Source organism: Gopherus evgoodei, chromosome 4 (genome assembly GCF_007399415.2).
Source record: "Gopherus evgoodei ecotype Sinaloan lineage chromosome 4, rGopEvg1_v1.p, whole genome shotgun sequence".
NCBI classification, from domain to species: Eukaryota; Metazoa; Chordata; order Testudines; family Testudinidae; genus Gopherus; species Gopherus evgoodei.
In genome coordinates, this window is record NC_044325.1 from 139,448,578 (window position 1) to 139,467,993 (window position 19,416).

Here is a 19,416-nt window from a genome sequence, read left to right on the forward strand (position 1 = left end):
TGCTTGTGATAAATAGGTGACTTCTGCTTCCTGGGTTTTCCATCCATGCCCTAACCCGCCCACAGTGAATTCCTCAGTTTGTTTTAAAGGCAAAAGGGGAGTGAGAGAGATTGATAAAAGGCCTTCACAAAAGCAAGGGAAGGTGATGATATCTGAGAGTTGTTGGATCATTCTACCACCTCATCCAGTCAGTGTATCTGCAGCATTGTTCCATATTTAGCTCCCGACAACTGCCTCCAGGACTGGAACTCCCAACTCCCTTTTTTCTCTCTCTCTGCCATCTCTGATCCCTTCACTGGTCTCAGAAAATTGCTCCCTCTCTTTCCTTGCGGTCTGAACCCGGTGCACCAGCACCTGAGAGGATGGCTGAAAACCAGGAGAAGCCCAGCGACACCCAGACTGGTGAGGAGCAGCCTGAAAATGCAGAGGAGTCTGAGGAGAAGAAGAAGAAGGAGCTGGAGAAACTGCCACCCTTTGAAATCGTGGGAGGGTAAGAGAGATCAGTGCACAGAGTTTAGTTTTAAAGAGGCAGCGAGTAAAGAAAGCCAGTATGACTCATTTTCACTTAGCTTCTCACACAGTCTGTCCAGGGTGAGATCTCTGCCTGAAGTTTTAATGTTGGTGAAATAAGGATGAAATCTGGCACCAGTGCAAGTCTGGAAAGGAATTTTCTGAATTTTGTTTATATTGTGCAGGTTGCAATTCTTCCTACAGCTGAACTTGTAGCTAGGGTGAAGTTGCTTGGTGAAGACAGTTTCACTGCTTAGGTGTAGGATGGATTCAAATCAGCTTGTAACTCACTGGATCCATTTATGGGGCTGATTCTATCAATTATATCTTGCCAATACTGACAAGTCACTAAACATGCAAGTAGTCCCACTGGTTTCAGTGGGATCACTCATCAAGTAAGGTACTACTTGGTGTAAGGGTGGAAGAACTGGGCCCTTGAAGAATACTGAAATATTGATTTATTGAAGGGGTAGTGTTTGCAAGTTCCTCTGTTGCGGGGTTAGGAAAAATACCATCCCCAGAGCTAATGGTGTGGGTAGAGAAGGGTAAGCAAGAGAGACTATTTACTTTAATGGAGTAGCGCGGTTGTTACAGAGGCCCAGTCAGAGGCGCTGGATTGCCCTTCTTGGGGACTATTCTCTGTCCATTAATATCCACAGGAGTGGTAGATTCTGGATAACAGTGGTGAGAGCTCCCCCAACACCCACTCACCCCAAACAATCTTCATGGGCTCCAAATTACTGTCAGAAAGGCCAAAATATGCACAAAGTTATACAGTGTTAAGCAGTAGAACAGCCACAGACTGGAGAGCCTTCATCCTTTATATAAATTATAAATCACAGCAAAATACTGGCACAGCAGCCAAATTTTACTTTTTAAACTTTTAAAATCCACCGAGCCTCATGACTCCTGGAAGGTGGTTTGTTTTTTTAAACAAGGACCCAGAATACCCTCTTGTTCCCCCAATAATGGGACCCTAGAATCAGCCCTGAAAAATACCCACTACTGTGTTGTTCCCACGCTATGGATCATATAGGCTAGATTTTCAAATGAGCTCGGGGGCAGAATTTCTAGGGCTCAGCACCCACCCCTGGGGCCAGACTGTCAAAAGAGCCCAGCTCACATTTAGCTGCCAGATTATCAGTCAGTTTTCAAAAGTACTCAGCACAGTGCTTAATTTGTAATGGAAGATGTGCCGGGACTCAAGCCATATTTTTACATTCATAACTGATGCAGCAAGCCCAGAGGTGGCATGATTATGAACTGCCCAGACTAGCGATGCTGGGGCTCAGCCTAGCACAAATTAAAGCACTGATTCAGCAGCTCCCACTGGGACACTGAGGGCCAGATTTTCCAAACAGCTCAGCATGTTGGACGTGGGGGTCTTTTAGAAATCTGGTCACTTATTTAGGAGTATAAATGGGTGATGAGCTCCATGGGAAATCTGGCTCATGTTCTGAGTGTTGAGCCCTTCTGAAAAGTACAGATTACAAGAGGATCCTTATAAGATCCCAATACAATAAACCACACAGCTAATATAAGCATGGAATGATGATTAATCAATAGACAAATGATTATATATTAATAATATATAAGGGAAAGGCATGGCTAGGAAAATCTGTCTGTCTAATCTACCATCCCTAAGCATTTCTAATATGCTAGTCACTGTACTATCTAGATGTAACCATACATAATTTAAAGTGTGGCTTAACCAGAAACATGCCATTATAAAAATATTATGGTGGAGCTCTGTATTTATTCTCTCCCAAGATTGCCAAGCCTATGTGCTCAATTAATAAACTAAAATGTGATTGTTTTCCAGCAGCCTTTAACACAGACTTCAATCCAGGAACTGAAAATCCAGCTGTGGCCCTTCTGCCTGTTACATCATCACTATTAAGAAAGATTCTACAATCGGAACTCAGCTGGCAATTCTGATGATGATGCATAAGGCAGGATATACTCCAGCTCTCTCCCCCCTAGCTGTGTTGCCTCCACATAGGGCTAAAGTGAGAGAAAGCTTTTGGTCCAAAAAATCAGCAGATGTGAATCAAAGATACACAGCGAGCAAACATGTTGAGTAACAAGATGACATTTTGACTGGTCACTTTGCTGCCTATAATGGATATTCTGACAAAAATAATTACATTAAATTGTTCCGTCCCCAAATTCTAATACTTGTTTTGTCTCTGGATTTCACCCGAGAATAATTTTGTTTTCCGTTCTCACAATCTCTTTTAAAAGTCTTCTGTCATTTTTGATGGTTTAAAAATAGTGGGCCATATTTGGGACCCGACTCTCCACTGTCTTACCCTTGGTAGGATTTTCAAGTCAATATCATTGTCTTCAATGAAAGTAGAGTTGGGCCAATGCAAAGTGCTTCTGAAAATCCTACCCAGTGTCATGATATTCACCTGCACAAAGTGAATGCTGAGTAGACATACAATGCTACCATTCTGACTTATATCCATTTTGCATTAGTGAACTTATTGTGCAAGGTGTGTGGCAAGGCAGAACCTGGCCCTGTGGTCTCAACAACACTTTTTTATTTCTGTGACATTGCTTGGCTGTTACAGAGGCCCAGTTAGATGTGCTGGATTTAGATTTGCCAACTCTGACTGAAGCTATTCTGGGAGATTCCCCTCCTCCCCCACATGACATATCATTTTCTTAAAATATCCTACTAAAATCTCCTGGATTGCTTTCAATAGTCACCGGGAGATGGATGCCGATTCTGGGAGACTCCAGGCCAATTCTGCAGGGTTGGCAACCCTAGCTGGATTGCTCTTCTTGGGGACTATCTTCTGTCCATTACTATCCACAGGAGGAGTAAACTTTGGACAAGAATGGTGAAAGTTTCCCCAACACCCCTCCACCAGTAGGTCTCATCTCTGTTCTGGAGACCAGCTCTCAGGGTGAGATCATGAGACCAAAGCTCTTTCACTCCTTGGCCTCTGTACTGAGACTGACAACAAATGGAACAATTGGTGCTAGCTGTTATAGTGACCTTTATGATGTGGACGGGGAACTGTGCATCCACTAGGAACTGAGCTAAGACCATAAAACTCAAGGTACTGATCACTGTGCTATTTGAGGATTGGGCCCAAAGATCTACCTTTTGCTGTCAGACTAGGTCTAGCAGAAGATATGTCTACCTGGAATTATTATTGATGTGCTGGGCTCCTAAGGGTGAGAAGTGGGAAAGCAAAGGGAGAAAACAGGGAGGTCACAGAGGATGCTCAAGAAGAAAAATTCAGCCAATTTACCCTAATGTTTAAGAAGTGCCCATCTTAAGATATTGTATTTGGAAGTCCTGGGACTGCAGGTGGGAATCTCTTTCTCTGTGTCTTTGTTGGATGTGATTCCAGTTTGGATTTTCTAGTTATTTATAAAATTTCAGCGAAGAGCACCAGTTATCCAGCTAATGAGAGAATTTACAACTCCAAAGCCCCAGCGTGTGTGCTCAGTTACACTGTGTACAGTTCAAGCATTTCAATTGTCGACCTTGGATTAGGGACATTTTATGATCCTTGCCAAGTGTTTGATGTTGCTGCCTGCAGCTCCAAGAAGTCTGTTTTGCAAATGGGGCCGGTGACCTGATTCGCTCTTTACACTTAAGAACATTAAAACCCTTTTCTCAACGTTACAGCCAGTTTCAGCCCAGCTGTGTAAACTTCATGGGATTCAAACTGATGTATGAATTTACACTACATTCCTCTGGGGAGAAAATAAGAATCCCTAGAGCCCAGACATGCAGTGGCAAATCCTTCCCCTTTTCCTTGGTTGTAGTAGGCTCCAGTCATGACAGAGCAGTATGGGTCCACCAGGGAGTCCTTGCACCGTTGTCATCAATGAGCCCCACACAGTTGTTTGTTACTGAATGGCTGCTATAGAGCTAGTGAAGGGAGCATGAAACATTGCTTCTATGTAGGCCCTACTTAACCAGAGATCATACCTCCTGGGTTCTAGTGGTTGGTTCAGCCACTGAAGTTCTGTGTAACCTTAAAGCAAGAGCCCTTCACTTTCCCCATCTGTAAAATGGGTATAACATTTATATGCCTTTCATTCAAAAATGGATACATAGGATCATCCTCGTTTTACACACGGGGAAACTAATGCCTAGAGAGGTTTAATAACTTGTTCATTATCACACAGCAACTTAGTATCACGGCTAGAACTAGAACCCAGGTCTCCTGAGAACTAGCCACTTCTTTACCATTAGGCCCCTTTACTTAGCTACTTCAGAGATGAATTGTGAGGCTTAACAAATTGTTTGTAAAGTGCGGTAACCTCCTCAGATGAATGATGCTATAGAAATGCAAAGTATCATAATTACTTATTATTATGAGTGTCTGAAATGCTTGAAGTTCAGACGACGCACAGGTCCAAAGCGCGTGCAATCTTACGGTATGTGTGGTTTTTTCTTTTCCTGCTGAATCACTTGCTAATAGATATCACAGCCATAGGGGGCTAGAGACACCTGGTACAGTTTTTGATTGCTGAGAACACGGATTTGCAATCTGTGACAAGCACATAAGTTCTCCCACTGCAGTTGTTTAAATGACATAGTTGTGCTGGAATATCCACACCACTCTGAGCAAGATGGGCTTAAACCAAACCCTTTTCGTTAATTAATACTCTCCGCACCCATGATAAGCAAGAGTTTCCAAGATCTCAGCCAGCCATGAACAATCTTGGATAGTCTCTTTAGGTTTGTTTACAGGCTTCTTTACTGGAAAGAAAGTGATCTAGTGTATATTTCACATTGCCAGGAAAACAGATTTGCTTTAACATCACAGGTAATCCCAGCCAGTCTAGTACATGATAGGGAAGAGATTTTATGTAAGGTCTGCTTGGAGGCCCTGATTTAATGCACTCTGAAGTCAATAGGAGTCTTTGCACTGACTTTAAGAGCTTTTGGATCTGGCCCTCACAGATTAAATGACTCATTAAAAGATAAAGAGACAATTCACCCCTCCTGTAACTCCTCTGAAGTCAGCAGAATTACATCAGGGATGAATGTGTAGTTGACTATTATATCTGTTACATATTTATTTAAAAATGTAATTTCTTATGGCTTTGCAAACCTGCCTTTGAAACAAGGGGAAGGTAGCTTGTGCTGGGTGGAACCTTTAGATTTTTAAAAGGAGTCACCAATTATCTCAGAGGTAAAGTCATGAAGTTGGCTGTTACCAAACAAATGTCAATTTCTTAGACTCAAGGAATGAGGAGGACTTTCACCCAGTTCATGGGAGGGAAGCACAATGGTCTGATCCTGCTCCTAATGAAGTCAGTGGGAGTTTTGCTGTTCACTTTTATAAAGGTACCTTTAAATCTTCTTACGGGGGAAAGAAAGAGAAAGTATTGCCAAGAGGAGAAATGTTGATGGTCACTTTGCTTGGTCTGTTAGGGCTTGCTTAGATTATGGAAATTTGCAATGATATGTATGAGTGAAGACTCCTAATGCAGATACCTTGCATCAGGGCACAACAGAACTTGCACTTGGGCAGTGTATCTGCATTAGACATCTGAACTATCAGTGCAAATTTCTAGACAAGCCCTTAATCCTTTCGGCCCTTTCTTTTTGATTACACATGAAAATAGGCAATGAAGGCCTAATTCAAAGTCTACTGCAGTCAGCAGGAGCCTTTCCATTGACTCCAAGGGGCACTGGACTTAAGTGTTCTTCCTTTTTACTCATATTTTGAATGAAAATATATTCACTAGTTTTCAATACTACAATCAAAGCCCTGGGTGTTCTACACATTTCCCAGCCTGTGCTTGGCATCAGATTATTCAGCAGTACTATATTTATAATACTCTATGATTGCCCTGTCATCAAAGCATCTTCAACCCAGTAGGAATTTTTTGGTCCTCAATCAAAATGGAGAGGCCTTGTTTACCTTACTGTTCTTCTTCACGCTGAGCCAGTACCACCAGCAATTGCAACAGCCACCTCATTGGCAGCCACCCCCATTTTAGCCACTGCGTTGCTTAGACTGACTCTGAGCAGGATTTGAGAACACAGTGCCCTAATCCCCTGCAGCTGGTATACAGCAGAGTTTGCACTGTTGCCAACACCCACGGAGCAGCACCATTGGGAAATGTGAACCAGAGTATTTGAACTGCAGCCCTATGTAAAATATTCAGGGTTTGGGCTGTCATTTGACTAGGTTATGTAAGCCCTTAGCAAAATGGGGTCCCAATCAGGAGGTCACAGTCACATCTTTAATGTCACCCTTCCCCTCTTAAACGGTAAGTGTCAGAAGTACCAGAGCTGCAGCGTTTTAGGGAACTAAATATAACTTCCCTAAACAATTCCAGGGAACATCCTGTTCTGGAAAAAGACCACAAGCAAATTCATCTCAGAGGTGACAAATCAGTGAGATTAAATTCATTTGGAAACCAGGGAAGGAACAGTTCACAATGACTGCAAGGGGAGATGCACCTATTTATACCAGGTCTAGATTTAGTCTCCTATATCCATATTCAACAAAACCACAGCACAATTTATGGTATAAGACCAGAACAGCAGGCTAACCGCCAGGACTGAAGTACACTTGCATCAGTGTGTGCAGAAGCTTGCATGTATATGCTAGTACTAGCCAGTCATCTGCCTCTGTTCAGAAGAGGGTCAATCTAGCTGGAGGATAGATGATAGACTAGAGTTCTGGACTCCAAGGGTACTGTAGACTACCATTAAAAGGGCACTGGAAGAGCTGTGGAGGAGCTTCACATTGGAATGGCAGGTGTGCAGCTCAGATTTGAAGTGCTCTAGCAGACCCGTGCCCAGAGAAGTCATTTTTCTGCTTCCTGCAGCAGTAAAAAATAGACATTCAAACAACACGCCGAAGTAGCTTCAAGAAAGTCACACCTTATGCCGAGCAGTCTTGAAATTCTCTAATAGCCAATATACAGAGATTTGCAGTGTGGATGGATGAAGCAAATATAACCCAAAGCAGTCAGGCAGAGACAATATGGGGTTGGGAGCCAGAACTCTAAGGTTCTATTCCTATCTATGTAATTATATGGCCTTAAACAACTAGACTATCTGAGCACCTCACAACAATTAATTTTTAATCTTTACAGCATGCAGGTGAGGTAGGAGGTATAGTCCCTAGTTTGCAGGTGAAGAACCATGGCACTAGGTAGATTAAGTGAGGTGCCCAAGATCACACAGGAAGTCTGTGGTTGAGCAGAGGAACTGAACCCAGGACTTTGAGTTCCTATTCAATGCCCTAATTCTCCATTCCATTTCTGCTACTGACTGGTCGGGAGCCTTGGGCAAGTCACAGGGTACTTAAATTTCCACTCTCAGGGTGGCAGGGAGGGTGGGAGGCTTGACTAATGTTTGGTTGAGAGTTGCTGTTGAAGGCTGTGTGTTATTACAGGATACGTTATAACACTGAGGCATTTCTCTTGCTCTTCCCCTCTCCATAGGGAGCGCTTCCCAGCCTTCTTTTTCAAATTCCAGTTCAGGAACGTGGAATACAGCTCAGGCAGGAACAAGACTTTCCTATGTTATGTCGTGGAGACTCAAGGCAAAGAGTCGGGGAGCTTTCGGGGTTATCTGGAGGATGAGCATGCAGCTGCACATGTTGAGGATGCTTTCTTCAATAACATCTTGCCCACATGCGATCCCAACCTGCGCTACAATGTCACCTGGTATGTCTCCTCCAGCCCATGTGTGCCCTGTGCTGGCCGGATAGTGCAGATACTGCAGAAGAACAAGAACCTGCGCCTCTCCATCCTGGTAAGCCGCCTCTTTATGTGGGAGGAGCCAGAGATGCAGGCGGCGCTGAAGAAACTGAAGACATCTGGATGCAAACTGAAGATTATGAAGCCTCAAGACTTTGAGTATATCTGGCAGAACTTTGTAGAGCAGGAAGAAGGAGAGGCAAAGGCCTTTGAGCCCTGGGAGGACATTCAAGAGAACTTCCTGTATTACGAAGAGAAGTTATCAGAGGTTCTACACTGACGCCCATGCCAGTGAGGATTTCAGTTTGCTCATTTAGCTTCTTGCTTTAATGGTGGACAGACCCATCTCTGTTCTCTGTTTCTCATCTGTGACTCCAACTCTGCCTAGGTCTGACAGTACATGATCATAGTGAATTTCGCGTTAGTAGTTCCTTACCCACTGCAGCTAGCAATCCATTAGTGCGATCTTCCCCACTATAGGGCATGTGGAGGCATACTGAGCTCTCTTCCTAGCAGGGACATGTCAGTACCTCTAGGAATTTCACCCCTCCACCCCAAATCACTTTTCATTAGGAAATAAAGGGGAGGGTCATTAGATAGAAAAGAATGGAACTTTCTTGCTCTAAGTGGGTGACGTTTGCACATCTAATAGAACTGGAAAGAGGCAGCGGTAGTGGTTCTAGTCCCCTAGAAACATATCAAAGGAGGTATATTATAGTATATCATCCATCCCTTCTGCCATACACAAAGATTGAGGAGTCCATAACTAATTTTGAGCAACAAAGCCCTGAAACATCAGAAGCTGGTAACATGTCTCTCTCTCATTTCTCCAGGGCCAGCTTGTAAGAGATCTGTCACCCAGAGGAGAGACAGGCATGACAGACTTGGACATCTGGGACATGCCTTCAGCTTTTCAGAGCTGCTTTGAGTCAGGCAGGATGCAACAAAAACCTTTAGCAGACATAGCCCTGATGGACTCAGACTACATTTACCATGTAGCATTTAGACATTTTGTTTTTTAATTTTTAAAATAAACGTAAACTGTCTTTGTTAGCAGGACAGGAGAAGGCTGTGTGCTGTGCTTAACGACATGAATGCAGTAGACTTCAGAGGACTGGCAGGAAAGAGTGCAGGCCCCACGTACTGGGGCAGTTTTAGCATTAAAAACAAAGAACAAAAAACAAACCTCACCTTAGATCAAGATTGCATATTTGATACTGCATTGAGCAAATGTATGTCTTATAAATGCTAAGGACCTTTTTCAGACAAAAACACATAGGTATATAGAAAACAAAATTATTCATTATCCACCGTGTATAGATAATCCAAAACTCAATGTGGGGACTGGGGCTAACAGTTCTAGACACTTACAAGCAATATACTGTAGCCTTCTGGTGACATTCTGAATGCCTCGAGTATTTATCTGCTCCCTTTGGCCTATGAGATGCTCATGCTATAAAACTGGTAGGGGCAAAGGAGCTAAATAAATTGGCAGCCACTGTAGAAACTCACAACAGCTGTGATTCCACCCCCGTCCCCTTCTCCACACAGGGTCTACTACATTTAAGAACCATGGCCTTACAACCCACCAGTGAAGTGTTGCACACTTGAGAAAGAGTGCAATAGGAAGGGGGAATTCCCAGGTACGAAGAAATTTCAAGTACCAACATGAGTGTGAGGGGAAGAGAGAGAAAAATCTGGGCACATGACGTCCCAGATAAAGCCTACACAGAATGGGTGGAAAGCTCATAGGGAGGCTGGTCAGCCAAGATCCTGAATCAGATGGGATTCACACTTCCAGTTAAATTTCTGACTCACCATGCTTTCTGTATCAACAGCACCAAGCAATATCAGCAGACCACAGGAAGGTAAGAGCAGCAGAAAAGACAAGTACGGCCAACAGTTTTACATGTCAGTCTCCCACTGGCACCAAACCCTAGCCAAAGCCTTCAATACAAAGGACATGAATAGTGATAAGAAACCATCAATATGCCGAGCAGACAAAAACAGTTGCTATTGATTTACTGTTTGCATTTGTTACTAGATTTAGACAACAAATATAAATAAGATACAAAAACCTAAATCCAGGCCCATATTTTTGGTACATATTTATGCTTGTTTAAAGACCCAATTTTCCAAGCTTCTATTTGTCGAACTCAGTCCTTTAAAAAGTCATTTCCATGTTTGGCTACAGCAGTTATACACCAAAAACAACTCTACAAGGGACAAAAGGACAGTTAACAAATGATATTGGCTTTGTGTTTTTAAGGTGTTACAAATACATACGAGTGGAAAGACAGAATCATCCAGTTGCAACCCCTCTAACAAATTAAAGAGTGATATTCATGATCTGCAAAGATTCAATCATTTTGAACTGAAAAGGAGGAGAGTAAAACATGAGGCTTTTAAAGATTAAAGAAGGGGATTTGCAGAACTCCATCAATTATGCAAAGGATCCCACACAACACAAGCTGTTAGTTGCGTTTGAGCAGAGAAGAGTTTACATATTACATGGATAAAAAGAAGATATTAGGGATTCTACTTTATGCTAGAATTCCTATACTCTTGCACTCAGTTATTATAGTAATGGGCATCCTAAAAATAAATCAAGATTAGTCACTGTGACAATATCAGAAGTAAAACATACTACAAGTACTAACAGTATATATGGTAGAGCACTTCAGTATAAGGTTTTAAAATCAGCAGAATTGTAACCTTTGAACCAAATGCTGCAGAAAGAGACCTGGTAAATTATTGTAAGGACAGGAAGAAAAGAAGATGTTCCATCTGAAGTTTACTGACCACCACAAAGTAATGGACTTCCTTTTGCTGGCCTGCTAGATTCAATATGCTATTTATTAATGATTTGTTCATTGCCGTTTAGCAATGCCAGATGTAGAAATGGAATGAGACAGACCCCACAATGACTAGCAATCTATAAATACAGTAGATGAAGAGTAAAGATGAAAACCTATACATGCATTTAATGCTAAGCCCACTTTATTTCATACTAGCCCATCTCTCAGAACACTTGCATGCTGATACTTGTACCAACTATGTGGGGCAAAATGAGCCTCCTAGGAATCTATGCCTCATACACTTATGTTCCCTTGAGAAGTTCAGCCTTCATATAGAAGGCAGAGAGAAATGTGAACATAGTTGGGTTTACAGAGGGGTTGCGCTCTGGTTCAATAGCAAGAGTTAAAAAGGTATGTACTTGAGACTTGATAGCATGATGCTTAAGAGACACTCCTGATAAAAGCGTGAAACCTCACTTATGTTTTGAAAAGATAATACTTTAATTTTTAATAACTAAAAGAACAGAGGAAATCTCCATGACTGAACTGAACACTGTACCGTTTTAAATTAAACAGCAGATGACCACAGTGATTCACTTCGTTATCTGAAACGACACACTAAACAGATACATATAACTTTTAAATTCAAATATCTGGAATATTTTAAAAAATGCCAAACTAGCTCAAACTTCCATGCGCACAAATCACCACCGTAAGAAAATATTTCTTTATGAGCAGATGGGTATTCTGAAGGGTGGAGGAACAGTGACATCTGGTGGTTGGCTATGTGACTCACAGGCAAGGATCCCGGAGGGATATTTATATAACCCTGAAGGTTTATTCTAGATACTTCATTCTGAACTCTGATCAACACACTCCAAACTAGCCAGTTCTCTGGAAGCAACTGCCTGCCATTGGGAAAAACCTAATGGTAAATTATTCCTCAAAGAGGAGGAGATGGGCTCTGCTTCACACACAGCTTTTTCTTTAAATCAATTCCCAAGCCACTTGAATCTACAGCAAGGGAAATCAACAATCATCTCCATAAGGTCCCTTTGTTCAGAGAGCATAAACTGTGATCTTAATGTCCGTGTCCTCAAACACTTCCTCAAGTAGCGCTGAAACCTTATCCCATTCCAGACGGTCAAGTCCACATCCGATCCTGGAAAATAAAGACACCAAAGTGGCTGTGATGAGCTGTTTCTGATTGAGTATGTTGTAAAACTCACAAACAAATGCACAAAAAGATTGGGAGAGGACTTGATTAGAGGGTGTAAGTACCTTCTCAAGGGAAAAATACTGGATACTTTTTAAGGCATAGCAAGAGCCAATGGAAGTTAAAACCCCACAGAAGCTGGAGTTAGAAATAAGGTGTTTAAAAAAAAAATGCGTCAAATGACAGTGGTCATTCATTGGAATAAACTTCCAAGGGAAGTGGATTTTCCATCTCTTCATGGCTTCCAGTCAAGACTGGATGCCTTTCAGTAAGATATGCTTTAGTCAAACAAGTTATTGGGCACAACAGATGACTAACTGGGTGACATTCTTTTGGCCTGAGTTATACAGAAGGTCAGGGTAGATGATGGAATGCTCTCTTATTAAAAATCTACGAAAAGAACGTGAATGTGAAATTACTCCAATTACAACTCACTGGCCCAAGTGAAGGGGGAAAAAAACCAAAACACACACTTGTCTCAGATATGCTGAGAATCGTAGGACTGGAAAGGACCTCAAGAGATCATCTAGTCCAGCCTCCTGCACTCATGGCAGGACTACGTATTATATAGACCATCCCTGACAAGCATTTGTCTAACCTGCTCTTAAAAATCTTCCATGAAGGAGATTCCACAACCTTCCTAGGCAATTTATTCCACTGCATAATCACCCTGACAGTTAAGAGGTTTTTCCTAACGTCCAACCTAAACCTCCCTTGCTACAATTTAAGCCCATTTGCTTCTTGCCCTATCCTCAGAGGTTAAGAACAATTTTTCTCCCTCTTCCTTGTAACATTTTATGTACTTGAAAACTTTATGTCCCCTCTCAGTCTTCTCTTTTCCAGACTAAACAAACCCATTTTTTTCAATCTTCCCTCATAGGTAATGTTTTCTAGACTTTTAATCATTTTTGTTGCTCTAGACTTTCTCCAATTTGTCCACATCTTTCCTGAAACATTGTGCCCATAATTGGACGCAATACTCCAATTGAGGCTAGTCAGCGCAGAGTAGAGTGGAAGAATTACTTCTTGTGTCTTGCTTACAACACTCCTAATACATCCCAGAATGTTCACTTTTTTGCAACAATGTTATACTGTTGACTTGCTTGTGTCCACTAATACCCCCCCCCAATCCCTTTCCGCAGTACTCTTTCCTAGGCAGTCATTTCCCATTTTGTATGTGTGCAACTGATTGTTCCTTCCTAAGTGGAGTACTTTGCATTTGTCCTTGTTGAGAAGGTATGTGATGACCTATTTCATGCATTTCTCTGTGGGACAACCAACTTACAACATGAGAAAAGCAGTAATAACAAAAAACAGTTCCTGGGCACTGCACATCTTCAAAATGCTGTACCAAAGGTTAACTAAAAGAAAATAAATTACTGTCTAGAACCTTGTTTATGTAACTATGTTTTTAAGGTCCCTTTGAAAGATCTCACAAGAACGGTGTGAAAAAGCAGGAAATTTGGTGCTAAATAAGTCACAAGACCAAACTTGCAGCAATAATCTGTTTGGAGGAGTAGACTTATCAAGCATCTCCTCAACAGGATTCAGCACTTCAGTAAGTTATAGATGCTCTGCTTCAGAATACTACAAATTCACATTCTCCATTATATCTTTATGTACCAAAAGAACCTAAATACAGCATATGCTGCCCCAACAGCACAGTGCTCTTTAGCAGTCTCTACATTCTGCAGAAGTAAAAAAAGGGACAGAGTTCCAGATTCCCTTAAAAGAGCTTGGAATCTCCATGCACTGTCCTGCAGCTTTTACAATCTACTATTAAATTAGTGTAAAGTGTATGTGCAGGAGAACTGAACCCTAATTAAAGCTGAAATAAGCCCTCTCTCTCCATCCTAGTTTAGTCCCAGGCTTGTTTTAAATTAAATGATGGGACTGGGTCCTAGCTAGACATATATAGGCATTCAATATTATGTTGCTGATTAAGGTGTGATAAGCCAGTCCCCATTATGTTGCAACTTCGATATTTCAGCAATTTCAAGCAGCTACAGTTTGACACAGCACTAACTAAATGTATCTGAAATTAACTTAATGCAGTCAAAAATAAAGAAATAACGAGGCCTACGTGCTGGCCACAGAACTCACTTCATTTGTGATCAGATTTCAGCTGTACAACCCAAACTGAATATAATAATATTAAGAGTGGGCATCTGATCCTTTATTTCACAGTAAATGGTCACTTCCTAAAATATCCCTTCCGCCCAAGAGACAATGAAATATTTACTTTGTAGTCTCCAATTCCCTTACCTAGGCATGGAAATGTCAGTAACCCCGTTGTTCAGACAATGAGTTTTCATGGCTTCTAAACTCTTTTGCATATTCTCATATGTTGGTTTGTGAGAGACTTTCTTCTTCGTAATCTGTGTACAAATTAAAAAGTTCAACAGTGCATTAGCAACAATGGTAAAAGCTATTTTCTCCTTAACTCTAGTAAATTGTGGCCTGGATTTTGGTAATCAACTACCTCTTAGTATATGGTGACTGGACTTGACTAGTTATTTCAATACAAGATGTACAACTATTACCATTTAGACATTTAGTTGCAATTCTGTGCCACATGACACAGCAGATCAGGGCACTAAATACTGCATTTCTAAAAGGCAATAATCTGGTTTGGAGAAAAACACAGTTTTTCTTTAAAATTTTCCTGTCAAAAGATAAACTGCAATCTCTCTCATTACCAAATGCTGGGGTTATGCTTGCATCTGTCTCACACAGTACACCAATATTTTGAATAATACTTTCAGGGAAGCGGTTGAAAAAAAAACAAAAAAAACAAGCAGCTCCTGTTTCAAACGAACTGTTTAAAGCATAAACATCATACTTCAGGCAGGGAATGGAAAAGCAGACTCTTCCCATTGCAGCATGCTAGGAGAGGCTTTTTCAGCACAAGTGTAACAACCAGGGGCCCAGTTTTCACATGACCAGCAGGATATGGGTCAATGGGAATTACCAATAGTTTGAGAGAGAGGTGGTGGTGGGGAAATCACAACCCAGGATTTAGAGAGTACATTTTTGGAGTTAGTTCAGTGAACTAAAAAAAAAAAGTATCAAAATGTATGTGCATTTGTATGCTTTTACATTTTAAAGCACATTATGAAGGCGACCAGATCAACATTCCTGTGACTGAGCCATCCAACAACTGAACTGCAGGATGGCTGCAGCACAAGAATCTCCCTACTACCCTGCCAGCACACCTCAACACTGCACATAAAGGCTACTGAACAATTGTCAGACAGTAACGTCCACAAATGAAATGCGCTATTCAAATGTCCTTCAGTTACTTGTTGGTAGGAAGCTGTACTGAGTTTAGTTCTGAAAGAAAAATCTAGCTTCGCTTGTCCTCATAATCTGTGTCTTTATTTAAAAGGCTGAGATGTCAGTTGAGAATCTAGAGAAAAACCTCTCTTCCATTTAATGCAAATGAGGTGGGGCTCAGTTATAATAAACGCCTGACTCTCATCCCTTTCTTACCAGATAATATATATATCTGTCATCTCTTTTCAGAACGGCCACCTCTCCAGACTTCTTCTCTAAAACAAAAGTGAAACACAGCATTGACATTAAGTGTGTTTAAAATTCTACAATTCACTGCTGATTCTCCCAAATCCTGCTGGATAGATTAGAAATGAATTAACAGATATTATAAAGAATTTTCTAAACCAAAACTATTTTTACAAATAATTAAAAGATCAGAGACATTGTCATTCAGTGCGTGAAAAACATCTTTGAGCACCATAATTAGATTGACCTAATGCTCAGCATCTTCGGTCTACCTCTTGGAGAGGCAGATTAGGTATAGTGACAGAAATCCCCCTTCCATCGCTGTAGGCAGTATCTATGTTATGGTGCTACAGTTGCAGCTTCAGCACCATAGTGTGGATAAGCTCTCAGTTTTTAGCTTTTTCTGTTGCTGCTGCCCTCATGTTGCTTTTTCAAATGTGTTGCAGCTAGGCTAACCCAATCCTGCAGTTAACTGACTACTGCTAAACCAGGGCTGCAGCAGATGCGTGAACTATAATAGAACCTCCGAGTTACAAATCCCTCGGGAAGCGGGGTTGTTCAGAGTTATGAACATTTCAGAATTGTGAACAAAATGTTACGGGTGTGCTTTCAAAAATTTACAACTGAACACTGACTTAAAACAACTTTTAAACTTTACTAAGCAGAAGAAAAATGCTGCTTTCCCTCTATTTTTCAGTAGTTTACATTTAACACAGTACTGTACTTGCCCTTTCCCACCCCGTCTCCATTACTGCCTGATTGCGTACTTCCAGTTCCAAATGAGTTGTGGGGTTGACTGGGTAGTTCCTAACTCAGGAGTAAGTATCTCTGAGGTTCTGCAGTAACTTATTCATATCAGTGAGTTATGAACTCTATCCCACTGGAATCCCATTAATTCGTGAGATGGAAACAGGTCAAATTTAAATACCAACATACACGGGCAGTTAGCTATTCTCTCTGGTTTCCTCTTTAGCTGGAAATTAAGTAACAAAAATTCTCCCTGTAAACAAACTAGGGAGCATAAAAGTTGAAGGTCTCATTATTATTTATACTAGGGCAGCCCCCAGAAACCATGGTCAGGCTTAGGGGCTTGCTGTGCTAGGCACTGTACAAATGCAGAAGTGGATCGTGTCTCTGCCCCAAATAGTTCACAGCAAATTTATACAGATCCAGTATGGCTAGTCCTAGAATCAGTCCCTAGATACTACTGTGACTGGTGTTATATAAATACTTTAGGTAAACAACTACTGCTAGAGGCTCAGGCTTGTATATGGATTATAGTAGCCTCCCCTCCTCACAGACATCACTCACGCTGATCCAACAGCTCCTGTATGCCACCAAACTTTTTCTTAAATAGGACAGCTATCCCAGCGCCCATGCGACAGTCCTCACTGATGCAGTGAGCCAACGAGTCCGTTCTAGGGCAGGTAAAAAGGTCCCCTTTTGTGTACCTGATCTGAAAAAGAACAAATAGGAGCTAAATGAGAGAAATCAACTTTGGTCCACCTTCAGTGTGCAGAATCACATAAGGAAGAAAAAAAAAAGAGAGAGTTAACCAAGGCAGGATGGTACAGTGGACTGGACTGAGACACTGTTTACAAATGAACCAATGAAGATTAGCTAAGTGTTGCACAGCCTTTCCTACAGGTCATTTGCGAATCCTACATGATTTGTGATCAGTTCATTTTATGAAAAACCAGTTTAAATTAAAGAAAACTGGACTGGTATGGTTAAGTTAGTGCAAACATATTGAATGAGGCAGTAATTTATTAAAGTTAACAGCACTGGGCTAAACTGTGCTTTGGGTTGACGTACACAGGGGTTCTCAAATTTCATTGCACAATGCCCCCCTTTTGATAACAAGAATTACAGGCAGGTGGCATCTTAGGAGCATTTAACATGCGCGAATTCAGCTTTGCACAGTCAGCAAAAACAGGGGAAAAAAAAAAAGAAAAACAACAATATAAAAACTGTATCTGTAGTGCGGGCAATTCTGCCCACCATTCAACTCACTAAGTGTTTCACTATAAGTGGTTTTCGCTTTACGTACTATCCGCGGAACAGAACCCCCGCGTAAGATGAGACTTGCCTGTACTACATGACCCTAGGAGGGGGAACCGAAGCCTGAGCCTCAGGTGAGTTCCCTGTTCCCTGCCAATGGGAGCTGCAGGTGTGGTGCCTGCAGGCAAAAGTAGTGCACAGAGACCCCTGTCCCCGCATCTCCCCCACTCCTGCCCAGGGCCACAGAGATGTGCTGGGAGCTTCCGAGAGCAGCATGGGACCGGGGCAGGCAGGGAGCCTGCCTTAGCCCTGCTGCGCCACCGGACTTTTAGGAGCCGGAGATTGTGTTGGACTGTCAGATGCTACAGGATCGACCATTCGATCGGGACCTACCAGTTGTTGACCGTTGATGTAGTCAGACTACCCCTTCCTAAAAACAGCCATGCCCCAGAACCAAATATGCTTAGAATACAACTCTAGAGCATATGCCAATTGGAAAACTTTATTAAGAGGAAAATGTCACTTCTCGTGTTATGATAAAAACTGGGGTATTTAATAGCAAGAACCTGCATCAAACAGTTAATTTTCTACATACTCTGTCTGCCTGATCCCTGGAGGGGGGGCTGGCCATGGTAACGTGAGGCTGTTTCCAGGATTTCTTCTGCTGCAAGATTAAAAAAAAAGAAACATGATTATTAAGCCTTGCAAGATAAGCGATACCAAGCACACAGAACTAGGCTGGATGACATAGGGGAGACCTGGACTGCAAGAAGCAAACTTCCCCCAGTGGATGTGCTACTAGGCAGGAGCAAGCAGGTATTTCCGAAGGAAGAACGCCCCCGCAAAAATCAGTCCGCATCAAGCAGGCTCAAGGTACAAGGACCCCAGGATTCCAGGCTGGTGGCACTGGGGTGCAGGGCAGAGAGTTTCACACAACCAAGGGAGCCTGCCCACAGGAGCCACTGCGGGAGGGAGTGTGGGGGGAGCCCACGCGGCCGGCCCTCGACAGCCCCTCCCCCAGCCCCGCTCGGGGGAGGGCGCCCACGCGGCCGGCCCTCGACAGCCCCTCCCCCAGCCCCGCTCGGGGGAGGGCGCCCACGCGGCCGGCCCTCGACAGCCCCTCCCCCAGCCCCGCTCGGGGGAGGGCGCCCACGCGGCCGGCCCTCGACAGCCCCGCTCGGGGGAGGGCGGCCTCGACAGGCCACCAGGGACAACCCCTACCTCCTGCGCGGGCCCCACCACAGAGCCCGCTCAACGCGGCCCCCGCGCCCTCGGGGGACCCCACCAGCACAGGCCGCCCCCGCACCTGAGACGCCTCTGCGAGTTGAGTCCAAAGGACAGACCACCACGTGGGTAAACCCCGTTCCTAAACACCCCACCTCCATTGGTACAGTCTAGTAGGACATCAAAGATGGCAACCTCCATCCATTTACCTATCTAGGCTGAGTGGCGGAGCACCCTCTCTATGGTAACAGCCCAGAACATTCGGCGGTGGAAAGCGGACCAGGACTTACCTGTCAATAGGCTCATGCGCAGAAGACCTAAAGAAGAGACGTCTGTCAGCGCATGCGTATTATTGGCAGCCTCGCCTGGGGGTGGGGAGAGTGTGTTTTTAGCGCATGCGTAAGAGCTCCGGCAATGTCGGGCCGGGTGGGCGTGTCCTGCAGAGAT

General features: G+C 42.9%; 2 protein-coding genes across 11 annotated transcripts; one reads left to right on the plus strand and one right to left on the minus strand.

Moving 5' to 3' along the window:
- Positions 1-182: 182 nt before the first annotated feature.
- Positions 183-9,375, plus strand: APOBEC2 (apolipoprotein B mRNA editing enzyme catalytic subunit 2). The gene is made up of 2 exons (XM_030561397.1): positions 183-490; positions 7,951-9,375. Exons 1-2 carry the CDS (start codon positions 363-365, stop codon positions 8,486-8,488), a joined length of 666 nt encoding a protein of 221 aa, XP_030417257.1. The 5' UTR covers positions 183-362; the 3' UTR covers positions 8,489-9,375.
- A 1,673-nt stretch (positions 9,376-11,048) lies between these two features.
- Positions 11,049-19,362, minus strand: OARD1 (O-acyl-ADP-ribose deacylase 1). 10 transcript variants are annotated; one of them, XM_030561401.1, is made up of 6 exons: positions 19,260-19,362; positions 18,341-18,409; positions 17,056-17,200; positions 15,715-15,773; positions 14,488-14,600; positions 11,049-12,168 (listed from the first exon to the last, which is right to left on the minus strand). In XM_030561401.1, exons 2-6 carry the CDS (start codon positions 18,374-18,376, stop codon positions 12,066-12,068), a joined length of 456 nt encoding a protein of 151 aa, XP_030417261.1. In that variant the 5' UTR covers positions 18,377-18,409; positions 19,260-19,362; the 3' UTR covers positions 11,049-12,065. The 10 variants fall into 10 exon arrangements, with proteins under 10 accessions (XP_030417261.1, XP_030417258.1, XP_030417260.1 ...); XM_030561398.1 differs by having other exon boundaries at positions 18,341-18,417; positions 19,260-19,360; XM_030561400.1 differs by having other exon boundaries at positions 19,179-19,264.
- Between the last annotated feature and the right edge of the window lie 54 nt (positions 19,363-19,416).